Here is a 21,474-nt window from a genome sequence, read left to right as displayed (position 1 = left end):
CCCCAAAGCAGTCAAAAGCAGAGTGAAGAGATTTAGAGTCAAGGCATTCAAAGAGTCTACTTAGTTTGACCAGAAGACAGTCTCACATTTCAAGGTTTCTTCTTCGGTACAGCTAAGCTTTTCAATAGGAGGCCTTGACCCTAGGGATCACTAACTGAAGGAAACAAATGTGTTTTCAAATGAATGTATTGGCACTGTCTGAACTGATTGCATATAAGATTAAATGATATTTATTTTCACTCTCCAGAATATCACGTTAAATTTTAGAGAGACRGGCAGATAGAAATGTTTCCAAATAAGACATGAGAATCTGAGCATTGGATTTGCTATGCCAGCAAGGATTCAACAGCAGAATTCCTGTTAACTTACGTGGCTAAGCCTCCTTCAAAACTGTCAACTTCAGGCTTTCTTGCCTTCAACAATCTTGTTGAGGGTGGAAAGAGGGGACATGCAATCACTCCATTTCAGTTCCGTCATTACATTTCCTTGCTTTTTGGCCATGGATTAGATTTTATTCAGCATTTTTTCAATTGCACAGATGTGATTCCCTGACTGAAATAGATAAAGTTTGTTTTCCTTTGATCAGGAATAAAATTAAGTTCATAATTTAAAAAAAGTGACAGTCATTTTGAGATGCCCTAGAAAGGGACTTTAGTCCCGTTGGGTAGACACTAAGTTGACTGGAAACCTTAGAATCATGTCACCTCCCTTATTTTCCATGCAGATGTAACTGCCTCAAGACCTACTCAATTCTAAATCTTACCAGTTTTGAGAAGTGTTGCATACTTGACAATTTAGGCTGGATCTTTTCTGTTTGCATCAAGTAGGGAAAATGAAAGTTAAAATCAGATTGAGTKCTTTTATTGCTTCCCACTGGAGAAAAATCTCCAAAGAAATGTCCATTTAGAAGTTGCATGGCTGAGAGCACTATACAAGAAATATAGTTGGTATAAAAACATAAATAACTGTCCAAAAACCAGTTCACTATTTTCAGTCAAGAGAAACTCAGAAGATGTAATGAGGATCTGATAGGTGTCCCTGTCCTTCATGCCATACATGAATATTCTTGCCTATTATCACAAGGACACATGTGTCTTCCTGTTTCTGAGTAYGTAGGTATGACAGAGTGGGTAGAGTCAACTTATAAAGTTAAATAAAACATTGTAAATCAGGATAGGTGAAGCCAGCTTGGAATGAAACAAGGCAAAGATAGACCTTTCACAGGCTGAGAAAAAATACCACTTCTTCTGTATCCTCCAACACGTTAATGACAACATCTAATAGGTTTTTCCATGTCACTGTTGATATAGGACTTATATAGATGCTAASAGTTCATCTGCATGTTCCTTAAGACAAAGGTGCCTCAAAACTCATTTTGTGCTTCTGCCCCTGACTTATTAGAGGAGCTTTCTTGGGTTCCAGAATAACAGAGCAGGGAGCTTGTTAAAGCCAAGAAAAGATGGGGTTAGTGGAAGAGGGAGATGGAGCGCAAGGAAAGCACAGGTAGCCTACAACAGATTAGATAATTTCAGATAAACACCAATTCTCTACTGAGTTTACAGTCCTATTTATTAGCTTTGTGCATGTGTGTATGAGTGTGTGTGTGTGTGTGTGTGTGTGTGTGAGAGAGAGAGAGAGAGAGAGAGAGAGAGAGAGAGAGAGAGAGGGAGAGAGAAATGGCCTTGTAGAGAAACTCACCTGAAAAAGTATCCAGTTCCAACTATGGAGAAGTTGACTACCACAGGATGTAACACAGCTATGACATTTAAAATATTTTTAGAATGAGGCATATGTAATGTTTTCAGGAGTATAAAAGTGTTCTTGTTTTTATAGATGGAGTTAGAGAGGGTGGGAGGGAGTTTTGCTCAAGAGAGGATTTGCGGTAAATCAGTAAGGCTGGATTTTCATACCTCTGTGCCTTTTTCAAGGCACGTTCCACTCGTATTCTAGTACCTCCCTGTACTCACACATAGACCTATTAGAAGTCGCATGAGTGTTCCTGAAAAATCAATGTTTATGCACTGTCTCAAAATGTGTAAGCGTATAGTGAGCTGAATTTAAAATCCATAAACTGTGTTCCAGAAAGGGGACCAGTAAGGGCAGAGGGAAGACCATGGACAAAACTACCTCAGCAGAAAATGGTGAGCACAAGAATGTGGCGGAGGGCTTCAAAACAGCTATGTACTGCTCCTGAATTTTGAAGAGTAAATAGGTACTTGTGAGTAAGAAGTATGACAAAGCAGGAAAATGGGTCTCATAAAGCACAGACTTGTTGGGTCAAGTGTCCTTTTCCTGTTTGGCAAGTCCTTTTGTCTCTGTGTCCTCCTTATCATTCTGACACCTTACCAAAGCACAGAATGACAGACAGCCCTTAATGACTTCCTAGTGTTTGATTCTGATACTCAGGCCCAGCCCTCTTGAATAATTGCGTAACATGAAAGTCTCTATTCMCCTCTGAATGTCCACTTCAGAACTGACGTTCATTTATACACACGCAGCTCCCCACTCCCACCCTGCAATCTGTGTCAAGACAAATGTGCTCTTGTCACACCTTGCTTGTAGCAGGAAGTTGAAGGCAGCACTTCTGAATGCCTGGACTGACAGCCGACGCTGTGTCAGCAGCCGCCGGGGCTGGTATCACCCTCACCAGGAGTCGAGGACATCCTCTCCTGGGCACACCCGCTCGCAGCCAGCACAATTAGGACTGTTGTGGCCTGCGTCCAGAAGCCAGGCTCCGTCCTGCACCCGCACTGTGTGTTGCCACTATCCCACCTAAGTTGTAAGTAGGATTTTTTTTGGTTTCCTAACAGGCTTGGCCAATTGGGGTGTTAGTGGTCTGGTTCGGCTGGCAGTCTGTGCTGGTTGCCTACCCCTGGCAGGCTTCACTGGAAGTCAAGATTCCTCGTGTGAATGAGAATTTACTAAAAGTRATTATGTTGGGCCCTGCAAAACACCCGACAAAACAGCACACAAGCACACTCCTGAGCTTTTAAAATGGGTATTTGGTGATACCAARAATTACAAAGATCTAAGCTGAGCAGGGGATGCTCGCCAGGTGCAGCTGGAACACTTTCACTAGGACACTGAAGGAGGCATTTTAAAAAGACAGTATATTACAGTGCACGCCTTCCTTCGCTTTCCCTTCTCGCAGTCGAAAGAGAAACCATCACATACTGATTTGATACCAAAAGCAACAACAAGCTGACTTGACTTTGTTTTGTTTCCCCTGGGGTGATGTTCCCATGGGCTGACACCCCTCACCACCTTCTTTCCCATCCAAAGACAGTGACCAAAGCAGAGCAGTCACCTCAATGACAGGGCAAATCTGTTTCTCCTGATACCTTGCTGTGGACTTGGTTGTTTCCAGGTAGCTGATTGCGAGGGGGCCAACAAGCAGGCTAATTTAGAGCACTAAAGGCTGGCACAGTAGTGCCATTAAACCATTTTCACCGACTCCTGGCCAAATGCAGCAATTTATTGGCTGAATGATCRGATTATTCATTCGCAAAGCTAAGAGAGGGCATTTTCTTACCACTTCAGTTGGCCTGTAGTATTTGTGATTGACTGTCACATGAATCTTGCCAGTCTCTTTGCACCGTCCTACTTCATTTTCATTCTTCCCTTCCCACCTGTAAAGAAGATAAACATTTAATCAACCCATAATTACTTTAGTGCTCTGATCTTACCAACATTTGGCCTGCTTTCATTTACTTGAGGCTGGTGTCAATTCTCCCTGCAGGACAGTATAAACTCATTAGTTATAGGAACAAAGGCAGAGTTTAGACTTGAATGGAGCAACAATGGCTTTTGAAGTCTCTCTGTTTTGGTTTTTGATTCAGTGGAAGGTCTAGAACAGAGGACTTCCAAATTAAATACATAATGCTAGGGGAAAATAAAACCTCCTCATTTCAGAATGTTTTATATATCTTCAAATAAATAAGAAAATGAGTTTTTTCATTGGTGGATTGGTTCAAAGTTGTTTAAAATTGTTCTCAAAATATTTTTAATTCTTATATTTTGGCCAGTACTTTCAGGAACTCTTCAGTTTGTTAATTTTATGGAAATGAAGCTCATTTGAACAACATTAAGCTGCATAATCTAATTTGTGCTTAACTGGAAAAAAACAAAACAAAAATAATTTCTGAGTTTTCAGTCCTCACCAACATAGTATTTCACACACATGTACCATAAATGATACGTACTACCTGTGAACTTAAAGTCAGTTACTTTGCCTAAATTAGTTTCATATATGTTGAACAGATTGTAATTTGTGGTAATTTGTGTGATCTGATTGTACCATGAACTATTCTGTTAGCAACTGCCTTAATGTAAAATTTTGGGTTGAGTACACTACCAGAACAGAAATGGCTTGATAGGTCACTAACTCTGGCTTTAAAATGGCCAGATTTCATCCTGGAAGCTTGCAGACAATAACCCCTCAGTGACACTCTCAAAACAAATGTTTCAGCTGATACTAAAAATCTAATTCATTAAATACACAAAACCCAGAATTATGATTGAAACTCTACACCCTTCTTACTTTTTGCCTCTAAGTTTATCAAGGAGCTCTGAAATAGCTTGGCACAAAAGCGTAGTGAGGAAATTCTTTGCTTTTTTAGGTTTAAGTAAAATCTGTGTAATTTAAATCAGCACTGTGATTTAGACTAGTTAGCTTCAGTCATCAGCAATAAAAGAAAAGTGCCCTTTGCCTCCCACTTACTAATCGTACTGACATATTTTCAGTCTTGCCTGTTCTTGGGATTTTGTCACGTATTTGATTTTTTTTCTTCTACCTCCACTCCCCCTGAACCTCCTAGAAGAATTTAAATCTGTGACAACCTCAGCCTTCATTTTTGAGTTTCTAGCCCTGAGGGCTAGGAGGAAGGTCTGAAAATGTGACCTCTGTGTCCCCCTGAAGGTTAAAACACTGAAAGGCAGAAGGACATACCAAATACACATTACTAGCTTTTAAATGTCATGATTTTTTAAGCAACACTCATGACTTCTGGTGACTAGCAAAACCTGTAGAATGCTTGATACTGGGAACACTTTACATCGAAATAATTTCCATCAGGTAATAATCACACTGAAGTTAGCTGTAAATAAGGAATGTCATGATGCTAAAGATGATTAATATATTATCTTTCTTTCTTTCTTTTTTTTTGCAGTTGTTCTGTTTGAAGCCTGCACTGTAAAGTTTTCGCTCAGAAGCCAAAACTAACAGTAGTCCCTCCCTTTAAAGGGCAGAGGGTAAAAATGTGCAGGACTCAAATGAGCTTAATAGAAAACTAACCGTCACCAGTAAAACAACAGGAAGCGCTTAGATCAGGAGACGTCAGTTGTTGTTGGAGGTCACTGAGCAGAGAACCCCATTTAACACCCAACAGTCTCCAGAAAGCTCGACAGAGCCAGTAAAGACTCACTTAATGTGCCTATCAAAGTTATATAACAATAGAAATAACTTAAGAAGAAAACTCCACCCATTTTGTTCAGCCCAGTAATGTGAAAAGTTCACAAGAAAAAAGTACTTCTTATTGTGAACAAAGGGGGAGACACATTTGATAGCAGCACTTCTAATTACTCCTGGCACCTCTGCACTCACAGCTGGGGACACCATACTGCTGATAAAAGGGATTGCATTGGGGCCAACCAGGCACCAGGAACAAGACATCCATTTATCTAACCAACTCCCTGTTCCCTTGTCTTTTAACCAAAAAGAAAAAAGAAGAAAAAAAAAAAAAAACCCAACAACTCCTTTTTTTTTTAAGCCCAATTCCAGTCAGAATTGTTAATTGGAAAATGTGATGCCAAATTATCCTTATTTGCATTAACATCGTGGAAGAAACATGAGGAATCCTCACATTGTTGTGGTTTCTGATAGCTCCAGCCCAGGAGGACTACCTAGCTTTCTGCTCCTTAGAAAACAACCTAACGTAACTAGGAGGGAAAAAAATGAAGCCTTGATAGAGAAAGTCTGGCTAATCAGGGATGGGCTAAATTCAAAAAGGATGAGGACTGAATTCACCCCTACACATGGCTATTGTCAGAGCCCAGAGTTTTCAAGCATGTGACACTTGCTGCAGTGATGAGTTTGCTCTCAAAACAGGAGGCATTGGCCACACTGCAGAAGGCTCTGCACTCGGAGAAAGATGCACGAGACGGCTATCTACTACCGAGAAACCAGGTTTGATGCCCTCTGCATCCCTGCTGCCCCACAGAGTACCTTGGTATTGGAGATGGGAGCTTTGTGAATACCCAGGGCAATAAATGTTGCTAAGTGTGATAGATACCATGACTATCACCAACCTCAGAAACTTCCATAAAATAAACAAATTGATCATGTTTCAAAAGCATGCATTGTAGTTTCACAAGACCTTTCACAAAAGCACAGGTAAACTGAACAAGTATATTCATCCTCTCATCTCACCTTTACTTGGAGGCAGAACTGATGCCATTTTGTAAAATATTCAAAAATCATCAGCAGCTAAAGCCCTCAACCTCTTTACAGAAAATAAAAATATCATCATATGCACCCTTTAAATCAAATATATGCCAATGGAAAATCTTTTCACATTTGAAAACCAACAGCAAATTACTTAAAAAACAAAATTTTAGGAATGCTTTGCTTGTCTTTGACAGCTGTCAGAGGACACCATTTGTGAGAACTTTTCAGATTTGTGGCTTTATTAACTGTTACTACACATACAACCAGCCCGAGCACTGCATTTGTTCTGATGCTTTACAAACAGCAAAACTGTCACCACATAAGAGATCACTGACATCTGTTGCAAGCAATCTCTCACAGGGAAATTTTAAAAATCACTCTTCCTATGTTCCTTGGGCACCAACTCAAACTCTGATTCAGTAAAGCATCCAAGTATATAGGGATTGTTTAACTGCTATCTGGTGCTTAAATCTAAGGTATAAGCACGCTACCATGTAGGGATGTACTTAAAGATTTCCTCAAATGCTCTGATGAGTCAGGCCTTTAATGCTGGTTCACTGAAGGAACACGGTTAAAACAGTTAAGGTTGTTGGTATGAAATTCCCAGCATTGTCAAGCTCAAGTTTCAAAAATGTAAATCGTGACTCCTCAGGTTTAAAGATTTTAAGAAAGACTACGTGCTAGGTCCCCCTTGTTTCTTTTTTTTTCTCAGTCCGTCTGGGAAACTTTTTAAGCTCTTCTCTCTGCTTTACTTAAAATTCTGAGAGTTGGTGATAATGCTTCCTTTTAAGACAGTTGTGCTCAGAAGAAAATATTTTCCCAAAGAATATTAATGCTTCTGTGAAGACCAAAACATTCTGAAAGTTTCAAACAAGTTCCATTACTATCAACTCAAAAAAAAAAAAAAAAAAAAAAAAAAATAAAAGGATGATTTGATATTTTCAGAATGAAAAAAAATTTGTTTTTCATTTCTGAATGGATTTTTAAATTCTTTTAAAGTTTTTTTAAAGGATGTTAAAAAAGAAAAAAAAAACATAACTGACCTGAAATAAAATATTTCTCCAAATACATTTGTGAGATTTTTTTCATCCCATTTTGGGAAAAAAACCTGTGGAATTTCCCACAAAACATCATATTTGATTCTCACCCAGCTTTCCTAAAGAAGAAACTCTCACACCTCTTATTATTAATAATGTGGAATCAGATAATTAAATTGTTACGGTCTTCAAACATTACTGTGAGTTCTGAAACTGCTATTAGGTCTGCCAAGAGATAAATACTCATATCAATAACAAAGTAAATAAGTCTGTTCAGCTCAAAGAGCTAATTTTCTAGCTCTTTGGTGAGTTAAATGCCCCCTTCTCCCAAATGTGTGCTCTATAGTAAGATCAAGAATAAAAGTGGTACTGTCCTAAGTAAGCACCGCTGCTTGTTGTAAGGAAGCTTCTCCTCTGATGCAGCCAGGTTCTTTCTAACTATCACTCTTTAAAATGTCCCTGATTTATGCATGAAGTTCTGTTCCCTTCCTCCTGATCTGCAAGCCTGTGATTTTCCCACGCTGTTAAGCACCACACAGTCCCTGCAATTTCTTGTGGGCAGAAGCGAGACTTAAAACCAGTGGCTGCTGGTGAAGACTTTGGATGGCTCCACGCCACCATCACCAATGTCTCATTGGCTATGTGTTTACAGCAATCCTTCACATCTCCCATGTGTTTCTGTATCCCAACCTTTTATTATAAAATAGAAGGAAAACACAAAGCAAAATAATAAACCCCCCTTCTCTSTCAGCCCAATCTCAGTTCAACCTTCACTGCAGAGGCAACTGCTCCAGTTCTGCCAGTAGTTCATCTCATTAGACCTTGCAGTTCATCTGCAAACTTCTCCTTTTTAGGGTGATCGGTTTTAGATCAAGTGGCATGTTAGTTACGGTAAAATTTGCACTGCAGAGCCAAATGACTACAGAGTAAAATATTCACTTCTCTTGAATTAATTCTGATCCTAGAAGCAATGAATATTTCTGTAACAAATGTGCATGTATTTTTGTATTAATAAAAAATACAATAAATCTTTCCACTGCTGGAACATTTTTTTTCCCCGTTTTTTTTCCCAATCTGCAGACAGCAGTCTTTGCAGCAGTCTGCAAAGAACTCTGAGTGCTATAGTGGTTTCAGGCTATCTTTGCAATCCTGTTCTAATTTAATAAGATTAATGACAGAAAATTAGTCAAGACAAGCATTTGCCTGTTTCGTTTACCCTGCTGTAGTTCAAATTATAGGCGGGAAGTGTTTCCCCTAAATATTACTTAGTAATAAGTAGTAGTAAGTAGAAGGGAAAGTAAAAGAAAAAAAGTGTAATACTTACAGGGGGAAAATATTTGTAGCTCAGAGGCTTTCCTGTTAGTACAAAGGACTGAATTTGAATGATTCAGAATGATTATATAAATTAAATTTCAAAYTTCTCCCTTGTAAAAAAAGAGTTAAATGATAAAAAAATAATATAGATAAATCTCTGCGTACACTTTACCATCAATTTCAGAGACAGAATGTATCAGACTTATTGCAGCTGTACATGTCATTATTTACAAAAGCATGTTAAAGTTTGTTGTTCATATTTTGGCTAGAAAATATACTCTCAATGTGTGGTAATGTCTGGCTATAACAGATTAATATGTTATTTTTTTGGAAAGACCTTTTAAGTTAAGCTGTGCAGTTAATGAGATATGTTAGGAAGACAAAAAACTGTTAAAAATCATGCTTCTGGTCTGTTGCGAGGCAGTCAGGATCACTTTTCTGCCTGCTCTCTGCCGCAATACCAAGATATGATGGTTGAGACTTTGTCCCCTTTGCAATTTTCCCTGCCAAAGCACAAACCGGGCATGGCGAAACACCAGTGCACACTTGCCCTGTGTTCTCCGGGGTGCTCCAAGCCCTTGCAATTGCCACTGCATTCCCTTCAGGCCATCTCCTCTGCCCCGCCACTGATTTTGAAAAGTGCGCTGCAGAGCAGTACGAGGAAGCTGTGCTGGCACTTAGAGCAGTGGAAAGGGCACCTGGAGATTTCCCAGAAAAGCTTTTGGGACTGTGAAATTTCCTAATACTTGAGGAAAAAAAAGCACCTAAGCTTTCAGGGAGAAAGGAAAAAAAAGCAGCCTTCATTGCAGGATCCCATTTAGTGATCCATTCCGGTGCAGTGATGCTTAGGTGCCTCATAAATTTTCAAGYAGCAGATCAATGGGACTCATCAGTGGGGTCCTGCAACATCGAAGGGGAGGATTTTGCTATCAGGCTACTCCCTGAAGAAGATAAATTCAAACTGAAAGAGGTGGGAGTAGAAAGCCTGGGGGAGTTTCAAAGAATGTGAGAGGTTACCCGCCAACCAGCTAAGATGACAATAAGAGGAGAGAGAGAGAGAGAGAGAGAGTGTGTGTGCGTGTATGTGTGCATGCGCGTGTGCACGCACGTGTGTTCTGGAAAAGCACAGGCCAGGCTGACGCCTAGAAAAATTATGGAGACTCTGAACACAACTCTCCTGATCCTCGAAAAAGTTCAAGTTCAAAATCTCACGCAGTTTGGAAGATGAGTGATGGCTCCAGGATGAGGAGAGGATCAGTTTTCATGCTAATTCCACCCAGGGAGCAGAGGGAAGGAATTTAGCTAGATTATTCCTAAAATGATCAGAATTGCATTCCTCTCAAAACAGTCAGCAGCAAAATTATTACCGGCACCTAAAATGTCACCACAATACCCATATGTCCAGATATTTATGTATCACCCATAACTGGCTATCACATAAAGCAAAGATAGATTTCAAAAGAACCAAGGAGATTAGTAAACCAAATGCTTTTACAAAAAGTGATTTAGATACTTACGCTAAGTATCCATGGCAGTGGATGTGATATGGACTATTATATCATTTTTGAAAATTATGCTTATTGATCAATTAAAAAAATAAACATGCCTTTGTGCACATAAAATAGCTGCCCTATATCATCAGTTGAAATAACACTGTTAAAATTTCACCAAGAGTATAACTTGCAACGAAGTGAGTTAATCTAAACACAGAACACAATAATCACCAACTTGAATGATATGAAGTCTATTATATGAAACCATTCTGTCACATGTGAGTAGAAATATCGAAACAAATGGGACACAAAATTCTGTCTATTAGGACCAACCAAATCTAAAATAAGTCTTTACTACCTTGTATATAACAGAAGCTATTCATAAAAGTACTTTCACTTGCTTTTGAATAATTCTTCTTTCCTTTTGGCTTTCTAGAGGGTTCATTTTGCATTCTGGAAAATACATGTTTACCAGTCTTGGGAAATGGGGACTTCTTAGGCTAATAATAAAGTAAGGAGCTTAATTTTAAACTAGTGGATAAATTTACTGACATCAAATGAAACCATGAATAATGAGAACATCTGCAAATTGTAACATCTGTGTAGATATTGATCTATACATTTCAACTTCTAATTTTAGGTAACCAAATTAAAAAAAAAATTGTTTACCAAATAGACATTTTTCCTTTCGCAGAGCAACACTGGACTGGGCAAAGGAAAAAAGAGTTCTCAGCATCAGAAGAAATCTTATTTGTATGGAACAAGCACATCTACAACATATAATTCTGTTTCACCATCATTGTAACAGAATCATTATTCAGTTCATATCAATGCTTATTAGGGAGAAGTAGCTTATAAAGACATGAAGCAAAAGTACAGAAAAAGGGGGAAAAAAAGAAAGAGCATAGATGGCGCTCCCACTACTCCCTTCCCCTTTACCCTGTCAAACCTCACTGCTGTTTAAGCATATTGAGCAACATGTGATCAAACAGGGGCATCGCAGTGTCAAGAGATGCTAAAAATATGGACAGAAACATATTCTGAGCTTTTGGGTTAGAAATTCTCTTTATATAGTTTCTCCCTCCCTTTATCAGACTTTTTTTTTGAAAGTTGATGCCAAAAATTGAAACCAGACTAAAAACTCATTGAGGAGAAAATGTTATTACCTCTCCAGCCACCCACTGGCTGTTCAAATAATATTGTATATATCTGTGCACTTCTGCATATTTATTGAATTTGTCAAGTTTTTGTTCCCAAGTAAAACTTATTGGCCCTGTCAAAAGTTCACCAGCTGCACAAGTGACTTTGATGGCCTGAAGAACAGCCCTGGCGCTAGCGTCATGGAAGAGCCTGTGGCTTTCCTCTCCCTTTTCCAGCTGAGATTGGTATGTTGATGCATGGGGCCCAGAGAAGATACAGAAGGAGGGAAATTGAAAAAATAATAAACAATAAAAATATAAATTACGGAAAGCGCTCACCAAGCCATCCTGGTTTTATTATATGGCCTTGAGAAGGAATTTTGTATTTTCAATCAAACTATGTGGAATATGCATTGTAAACATTCTGCACCCACTGCTCAACATTTTTATGGCTTGGTAGGACAGGAGCTAATAGGAATGTAGAGTGAACTGCAACATAATCCTTGTGGTGTGGTTGATGGGCTGTCACGTGGAAAAGAAAAGGGTTGGCAGGTGTCATCTCTTTGGATAGCAAAGGGTGGGAGTGGAACTGAGGGGATATCCTGGATTTGGGGATCAGTAAGATGGAGATCAGGGCACAAAACACCTTTTGCAGCAGGCTGATGAACAGCAGCTTAGTACTAGTATCTTCGAATGGGCATCTGTTCCCCAAGACAGGGAGTGAATGGGAGAGCAGAGAATGAAGTCTTGGAAGTAAAAATTAACATCTATTCTCTTACTTCTTTTTTCATATAATGGAGAGAAGAACAGTGGACTTACCCTCTGTGGCAGTCGTATACGCCCAGAAGGCCTCATGTTACAAAATTAGAAAGCAAGGGGAAAAAAGTAAGAATGTAGAAAAACAATGCTCTGTAACACAGCAGTCGCAGCAGGTTGTAAATGTTTGACCTGTGGCTACTATCTTATGTTCATACTTACACAATGGTTTTCCCGATGTGCCTAAATGACTTCTCCACGAATTCACGGACACTATGGACCTCCCCAGTGGCTATGACAAAGTCTTCCGGCTCATCCGTTTGCAACATCAGCCACATAGCCTGTGGAAAGACAAACAAAGCCAGATTCATTGCATATGTAAGTGGCCTCTTTGGTATATGATATTATATTACTATATTTTTGATTTGGAGATAACTACAAACACATCAAGCTAGGGAAATCAGCACTTTCCTAATATGATGACTAGTAACCAGTTTAGTGCAACTCTGAAAAGCGTTCAATTATTTCTTATTATGGAAAGCAATGCTATGCTTGACTTCCAATTTGTTTCACAGCAGGGGTTTCTGTAGCAGGGACTTTAATATACTTACTTTTGAACACTGACAAAGATATGGGGAGGAGAACAAAATATTGCAGTCTTTCTATCCAAAGTGCTCTGGACTGTCACAGAAAAATTTCAGACACTTTGACACTGTGTGAAGATACGAGTTCTTTTGATGCTTACTTCTGTCCTGTTTATTTTGGCTAAATTGAGATATTAATTCAGAATAAGTAATAAAATAAGTAAGTAAGAACAGTCAACAGTATATTTGACCAAATTCATCTGTTTCTCCTGTTGAGTGTGTGCTGAATATCACACAGCAAAGCCCTCTCGTAGAAACTTTTTCCTTTGACACAGTAGCAGAAATATAAACCTTTTCCTTTTGACACAGGAACAGAGAAACACTGGTAAAAAAGTGAGATAACCATTAGCATTTCTTCTTCAGAAAGCTATTTGCATGGTGACAAAAATCACAGCTGGTTCTTGAGGAGATTATCAGCATTTTTGCATTTCAGGGGAGGCTGTTTACTTCCCAAAGCAATGCCTTCCATAGTCCCCTCCCACAAACACAGAATGATGGATGAGCACCATCCCAGAGGGCTTGCTGGCTCAATAAGCAGGAAAGCAGATGGGAAAAGAGGCAAAGAACGTGTCTGAGGTACCGCAACAGGTACCTTTCAGTAACAAAGAATTCCAGTCTTCTGGTGTGCAAACCACTGCACTAGCCACTAGACTGCTCTACTGCCTAGGAACTGTAAGTGAACAAAATAATTATGGCTTTAGATCAATCAAAATGATGTAAACACTTCATTTCCTTTGGAAAGGAAGAGGGCAATACCTGTATGGCATGATCCTCATTTAATAAATAATCAGAAAAGGAAAACAAAATAATTCAACTTTCTCTCCATATGCTAAAAAGAACTGCCACCTTCTCCCAGTGTAATCCACAATGCTATTTGCATTGACCTCTTCACATCAGCTTTAAAGAAAACAACTTTAGTAGGTCCCTTGATAGTAGCGGATACTCTGCAAATCAGATTAATAAAAGCTTTGGGACAGCTCAGTTTCTCTTGGTAAATACCACCTGAAATGTTCAATTTTTTCTCCCCCTCTCTTCTTAATAAATCAGTGTCCAGCATAGCAGGGAGATACATTCCACTTAAACGGTTCTATTTGCAAGTCATTTTTCTTCCTAGTTATTATTTCATGTGTCTTCCAAAGTTTTGACAAGATTTTATTAACATGTTCCTTTTGAACCTGTTTGCATCGTGAACGTGCATGGAAGGCTGAGTTTTRGGCAACTGCTGTGTAAGTCCTTGACATTAATTGTGCTTTAGGGATATGACCTGCTGGGCAGGACAATGGCAGCAACTTTATTTTTCCTTCCCAGGGTTGAGCATCCTAGCCAATGACGCAGAAATACCCAACTGCCTGATGAAACTCCTCTTGTGGGAAGGAGACGTCTTAACTTCTCTCCTTCATATTAGTTTTCTTGGAACATTGGGGTTTCCCTGCTGATTTGAGAGGTCACGCTAAATCACCAATTCCTGCTTCTTCATGACTGGACGAACTTGTATGATTCACAGTAGCAGCAACTTCACAGAAAGGTAAAAGGAATTTTAAAAATAAATAATTGATAGGTGTGCTTCTCCTAGCCTAGTCATGGATTGCACAGACCTTCAGCTGACATTAAATAGCCCATGTGAAAACAACAAGCTGGTTTCTACGAGGAGGCACTATTTGCGTGAATAAGGATTTTCAGGGTTGGGCCGTTGGTCAGTCACAGTCAAAATTTACAGCAATTCTCTTCCTGACTTCAGTGTTTTCTGTGTGTAATGAATGCGGCACTTTTTGTCTGAAACGTATACAGCAAGCTTGACAGAGATGTAACAGCCAAATCTCTTTTATTGGTAAAAATAATTTTAAAAAAGCCACATAGGTTGACCTAATATGCTACATTATCATAAAGACCTGCTATCATCTACTTCACATTTTTTTAAAGTAGCATTARTATGTCTGAGTAAAAGCAGGATCAGACTTATGATGCTTTTTGGCATCCTTCTATTTTTAAACACCTCAATAGTGTAATTAATTGGACACAATTTTAGCATAGGCTCTTACGCTGAGACATTAAGCAAATCAGTGAGCACTTCAAAAATTTTTAAATTAATTTTGTGTATTGATATAAAATTTGGATCTTCCTTGCCTGTTACTCTAAAATATGCACTGCAATGAAGGAGGTAGCTACAAAATACTAGCAGCAAAAAAACAATTCTTGACAATCCATCCCATCAGCTTTTATTCTTTGGATTTACCACCTCTTTTCTACCATTTCAAAGAGCAAGCAATCACCTTCCTAGAAGTACTGCTTAATTTGTAATATATTTCTGCAGGGTCAACCTAGCAATCAAAAAACACAGATACAGTCACTAAAAGTAATTTTTGCCTCAGCTCCTACCAGGAAAGAATGTTTAGATTAATGATTACTTGAGAATCTCTCACTGTTTSTTCTTTTATTTTTTCTGGCATCCACAATTGTTGGCATTTACAATTATCCCAGTCAAATCAGGTACAAAAAAATGGACATGCTAATAATTACAAACCTAGTAATTGACAGTTCTGTTTCACTTTGAGGAATGCAAGCCAATGCTGTTACTTTGAATGGATCTGCATGAATAATCTGTTAAAAAATTAGGTGCAAGCCAGAGGACAGATAAATTTTGCACAAACTCTGCATTCCAATATTCATTTCCACAGGTAGAGCCTGTGTACCCAATCAGCAATCTGTGCTGTAGTAGCAGCTATAGGCTTTCCCCACAGTAAGTGCCAGGAATGCGCCTTTTTCTGCCCCCCATCAGACTACTAAAGGCCCTTGACCTATCAATTTCTAGGCATTTCCTTTAAGAGTTCATATTGTACCAGACTCCAGGCTGAGAGTGAGAGGAAAGGGGGAGATACAGCTCCAGGTTTATTTGTCGTTACTGAATGGCTTACTGGTTTTAACAGAGGGGAAAAGCTTTGTTTAAATTTCCACTGAAAGTAATTAATGGTTATTGACTGGTAAATGAAGAACAGGTGACACTCTGAATTAGAAGATAAATGATCTCATGTTCTAGCGTGATAATGGGTTAGTAATTGCTACAAAGCCGCAGCCTAGTGCGTCCCATCATAATGCTAGATCATGTCCAGAACACAAAGGCCTCTGTGTGAGAGGTATTCAGCCGTTCACCTCCTTATACAGCTGCGGAGTGATTTGGTCCATTTATTCTCTGATGGACTGCACAACTGAGGCAAAAGTTCACCTATTCTCACCTTCCTGTTCACATGCTGAACCACATGACCCATGACATGGCTGAACTGTGATAAAAACACTGCCCAGCTTTGGCTCTCGGCTATCTTTTAACCATCACAAGGTCATATATTTTAGGAATTTTTGTGGTGCAGGAAAGGAGARTCAAACCTTCTTATATTCTTAAATCTCACATTTCTTTGAACTTCTGGATGGGCTGACAGCAAGTCAAGAACTTCTGCTCATTTCTGTCATCCTTTCCTTAATTCTTACCTTGATTCAGTTAACAAAGTGTGGGCAAATGCTGAAAAGGAGGAAAATCTATTATGGAAACAGACTTCGGCTCTCTTAAAACAAGACTGTTCCTTTAATGGCAAAWGTAACGAAACATGTTTTTCATATTTGAACTCTTTTTGGCTCTGGTCTAGTGACTCACAAAGTCTAAAGGCAATACTATGTCATTTACATTTAAAGACAGAAACCTAACCATAGAGAGATATGTAGCAACTCTAGCAAACAGACACACTTTTATGATTATGTGGACTAGGATATCTATTCTGCATGCCTGAACTACAGCTTCTGCCAAAATCTTTTCTCTTTCATCTTTCCCTCTTCCCTTTTCTATGTACAAACCCCTGCCAGTAGTAAGAACCAATTTCCAGCATTATATTCAAAACATGAACAAGTCTTCTCCCTGTCCCAAAGTCTTAGCTTACACAGTTGTTCACACCTGCGCTAGTGAAGAGGAAAACCCAAACTGGATTAACATAACCTCCATACAGACTCATTCTGTAATGCCACTTCTATTATGGTTGTGATATGTGTGCTTGTCTTGAGCATCTGGAGTATGTTGTAGCTGCGTTTCACCATTAATTTCCAGTCCAGCATCCCAGTGAGAAAACATTTATTAACTGGGCTGTCATCCATGGATAACAAAGACATGTTAGTCGAGATTATGTTTAACTCTATTTATTTGATTCTTTCCTTTCACTGCCCACATCAGCACTGTATATTGTTAAAATGGGCCTTTAATCAGGTATCTGTCTATTTAAGAGAAAAAGGAGAAATACATCCAACTTTCAGAGACTTTAAAGTATGACCTATGATTTCTGTTCCAGAAATAAAAGCTGATTTTTCAAAAGAATCAGCAAAATCTTGTCTTATGTCTTATCTGATGCCAGRCCCTAAAGAGAGATGGCTGAACGCAGACACACAACATGATAAATGGAAAATATTCTTGTTGCCCTCCACAGCTATAGAGCACTTTTAGTCCAACTTCTATAATGTCAAAAAATCTTTTATACACATTTCTAAGTATTATGCAAAGAACTTCTGACTTTTTTGTATTTGCTACATACAAAAAAATTAAATCAAATCAGCAATGTTTACTTTAGGAGACGGAACAGATAGTTGTAGCCCTATGCAGGGTGCATTGTCCTTGTTTCAAAGACAAAGAAGCAGAGACTGGTGAATGTCTAGCTCTACTTACTTATCACTTGTGGAGGGCATGGGTTACCTCAAGGCTGTCAACAATTAGGGACCAATTTCTGAATAAGTCAGAAAACATTACCACTCAGAGAGACCCAAGAGTACATTATCACCATTTATAGAAATTGTGTTTTTATAGTATTCCATACCCTATTGTCTAGAAGTGGGCAGAAGAATTCAGTGAGTTGGACATGGTGCTCTATAGTGATCCCAAACCTAGCTATCCTGCTGGGATCATCACTGAGAAGGAGAATTGAGCAGTTTGGGCCAAAGCATGATGAGCCTTTACACGGATGTGTCAGCAAGGAGAGCTTTCTCTCCATGTGGTGAGTACAAAGGCCTGGCGAGACTGCTGCTCCTGATGCATCATGAGGCACTATTCGCTTTGTGCCACAAAGACAGGGCTATTGTATCATCTCCCTCTCTGCATTGTCCCAGCTCAATGGCACTGGCGTGGAAGGAAGATGCTCTGCATCTTCCGCACTGTGCGATGTGGGGAGATGTCATGCCTAGACATTTCCTGCCTGCCTGGATGTGAAGTAGTTCCAGATGCCATCGCCTGGCCCCTCCTGACACAACACAGCTGCCTGGCTGTGGTTTCTGAAGCTGCTACAGAAATGACCACAATTGAGAGAAATGAGACTGGGGACACTGGCTGAGAGCTCTGAACCCAAACTGACTTCTAGTTTATCTACTTGTTTACTTCTAGAAGAGCAGAGAAGGAAGAAGAGGTGCTACGCTGGCTGAGTCACCCACATCTGATTGCCTTCTGCAACTGTTAAAAGCATAGGTGTGTACTGGGTGTACCCAGTAGGCATGAGTGTGTTCTATAAGCAGATTATATACAGAGACAGTAATATATACGTGTAACATGACAAAGGAAAAAACAAACCTCCTTACTCATGTTCTGTGCACAATATGGACAGAGCACATAAGGCTGAAAAATACTAACGAAGCCCAAGTAGCAGCAGAATAAGTCGTGTGATCAGAGCGAAGCATAAGCTGATTCTGCCTGGATGCCAACATGAAACCATTGGGTCTGATCCCATGCTCCTTACCACAATGGGAATTCAGGCTAAGTAATGACTATTGCATTAGTACTTGTTTCTGACAATGTTATAAGGCAAGGCAGATGCAGCAGGGAGATTCTTGCCAGAGAAAACCACAGGGATGTGCTGCCAGGCCCTGTGATACTCCCAAGGAGACAGTGACAGCAAGAATATGGGAGAATGCATAATCACTGTATTCCTGTGTCCTTTCTCCTAATACGAAACTCTTTTTGTTTAGTTACTCAAAAAGGAAACAAAACACACCCAATAAGCAAGCACTGTTACAGTTTGTATTTGGAAGACACAAGTTCATAACTGAGGCCAATGCCTATCACTGCGGCATGGCTGGGGTGCTTTTCATCAGCTCAACACTCTCCAAAAATCTATGGCAAGAGAAGTTATGTCCATGAAGGGCAGGACACATGCCTCCCTCTCCCCCCGCAGACAGTAACTGTCCTGTTTTCTCAGATCACCAAAATCATGGTGTCAGGGCAGGATCACAGTGCAGCTCAGAAAACCTCCTTTCATGAAAAAGCCTTCCTGAATATCATTTAAGTATCTATCAGATTTCACCAGTTTAAATGCATTTTGATATGCTTCTTCCTTAACAGCTGAAGGTCTCTTTACAAAGCTTTCCTTTCGTGTTGTCCTTTCTACTCACTAACAGGAGACACTGAGTGCTCATGACATTGCAGCTGCTTCCTTTCAGAACAGTGATGTTTGCAAAGCAAAAAAAGKTACATCACTAATAGAAAAGGTAAAAAATTAGAACAGGTTCAAGATGGAAATATTTTCCTCTGAGAGGAAAAACACATTATTTGAGAAAAACAAAGAGAAATTTACATGGAGAATCCCAAGAGAGAAAATAAACAGCAACAACAAAAATCGCTCTTACTGACATATACTAACAGTCTCCTAGTATAATATATCACAATTCAGCTGATAAACTTTCTCATAGATTTTCAAAGTTACAGTTGATAAATTGCCACAGAAGCAATCTGAAGTATGCTAGGTGATTTAGTCAAATCGTACAGTTTGGTTGTAGATGTGAACTTCTCTGAGTTGAATTATATTCAGTTCCATAATTTAAGTTAAAAGGTTACAGCTGATATATTTGAAGATAATAATCCAACAATTATAAAGTTACTAAGATAATAAAATATCTGATAATCTCTGTGGAGCATCTTGAAAGAAAACAGTATCAATGTCTTCTGAAACAAAAGCCRTCTCACATCAGTAGGAAATACTAGGAAATACTGTGTAACTTTTCTCTTGTAAGCCCAATTGTTTTACAGTTCTYGACGAGAACTCATGAAATGTTAGTAGGCAAGTTTATTAATAAAAACCACAAGCATTATAATCCAGATAAACTTTAAAGATCAAGCTCTAAATAACCTTCACTGTTAATGCAATATGATGTTTTTCACCCACACTTCAGGTGTATATACTTTTYTTGTTGTTGTTTTTTTTTGCTTGTATCACTTGAGTATCAAAATATTGTTCTTTCAATATATGGAAGCATTTGYATACAGTTTTTTAACTTATYTTTAGCTATTGCTGGAGGCAAAAAGAAAGGTGCTTGTTGGGAAACCTCCCTAACAATGAAAATTGATTTAGTCTTTTTTTTCCTGCCAAAATATTTTGAACAGATTTTTAGGACTACAATGGTTTGTTTATTCTTCAAATGGTAAAATTGAAAGTGACATGTGTGACATGAAGTAATTTAAATGAAAAGATACAGAAAGGATGCTTATATGCTCTGTTTCTTTCATTTTAATCTTGGAGGATACTGTCACAATTGCTAAAAAARGGGCACTTTAAATTCTGTTTAACAAAGAAGGAAAGAAATTAAAAGYTAAATAGAGAAAAATCAGAGGAATTTGAATTACAGAAAATATTTGCTAGTTTTAATCACTCAGCTTTGTATTACATAGGCAAAAAAAAAAAGAACAAATACCTGTTTCCCAGGCTCCATCTAGCAGACAGTCCTAAAAGACATCTAACTCAGTTCTCTCTTCCTTTTTTCCCTTSCAGAATTAATTTTCCCTGCTATTTTTATATGAATGAAAGAAAAAATACCTCTTCACAAAGAAACAGGCTCCTATTTAACAGGATTACTCACCACTAAAGTAAAGGGTTGTACCCAGGTTGTGGTGAGGGTAGAGAAGTCTTAGGGATCAATGCCAAGAAGGACTGGTTGGGGCCATGATGTAACCACAAGAAAACAGACTAGGATTTCAAGGCAAGTACTGGCATGTTTACTCTAAAAAAATGATCAGCCCCAAAATAACAATCACAATATAGATATCGATCACAAAATGTTTACAGTGCAACATTTGACTATAAAAAGATCCTGCCTTATGTTTCTGACACTAGTRTGTCTTCCATTTCTTCCCTGGATTGCTCAGACACTTCCAGTTAAGTGCATTGTAACATTTGTTTGGGGTCAGAGAAACAGCATGAGCCATGGATCAAAATAGTATCGATCTCAACAGAATCAAAAATTCTGTTGCTCTGTAGGGTGATTTGGGCAATGACTTTAACCCTCCAAATCCCCATTTCCTTTCCTGCCCTTTGGGAGTGCTCTCTTCAGTTTGCTAGCCTCTCCACTTGAGGTTTGTAGGTCTGCAGGGATTTGCACAGTGCCTATCAGAAAAAGGCCCTGCCTTAGGTTAAGTCCCTAGTATTACTGYAAAAAAGTGCTAAGAGCAGCAGAGAACTGCCAGAGTACATGCTTAGAGATAATAAATCTGTACTTCACAATGTTTATATGTGTTTGAGGGTATAATTGGAAAGGAAGAACAATCCATTAAGATGATAGTGTAAGGAACAGAGTAAGAGTACATTTATGAAGATTCTTTTAAGAAACACAAAGAAATAGTATGAATAAGCTAATAACGTA

General features: G+C 38.9%; 1 protein-coding gene across 1 annotated transcript in view; it reads right to left on the bottom strand.

The window, feature by feature from the left end:
- Nucleotides 1–3,532: 3,532 nt before the first annotated feature.
- The window catches only part of GMDS (GDP-mannose 4,6-dehydratase), a gene marked incomplete at its 3' end in the record, with an annotated part of 287,933 nt that continues 269,991 nt past the window's right edge, over nt 3,533–21,474 (bottom strand). Inside the window, exons 8-9 of the mRNA XM_085313757.1 lie at nt 12,407–12,525; nt 3,533–3,629 (exon numbers count right to left, since the gene is read on the bottom strand). Of these exons, the coding sequence (XP_085169883.1) occupies nt 3,533–3,629; nt 12,407–12,525 (216 nt within the window). The remainder of the gene's footprint in view (nt 3,630–12,406; nt 12,526–21,474) is intronic.

Source organism: Rhea americana, unplaced genomic scaffold (genome assembly GCF_003343005.1).
Source record: "Rhea americana isolate MKP2758 unplaced genomic scaffold, rheAme1 scaffold_395, whole genome shotgun sequence".
Lineage (NCBI taxonomy): Eukaryota > Metazoa > Chordata > Aves > Rheiformes > Rheidae > Rhea > Rhea americana.
Note: the sequence above shows the minus strand (reverse complement) of the source record. Positions and strands in the feature narration are given on the sequence as shown.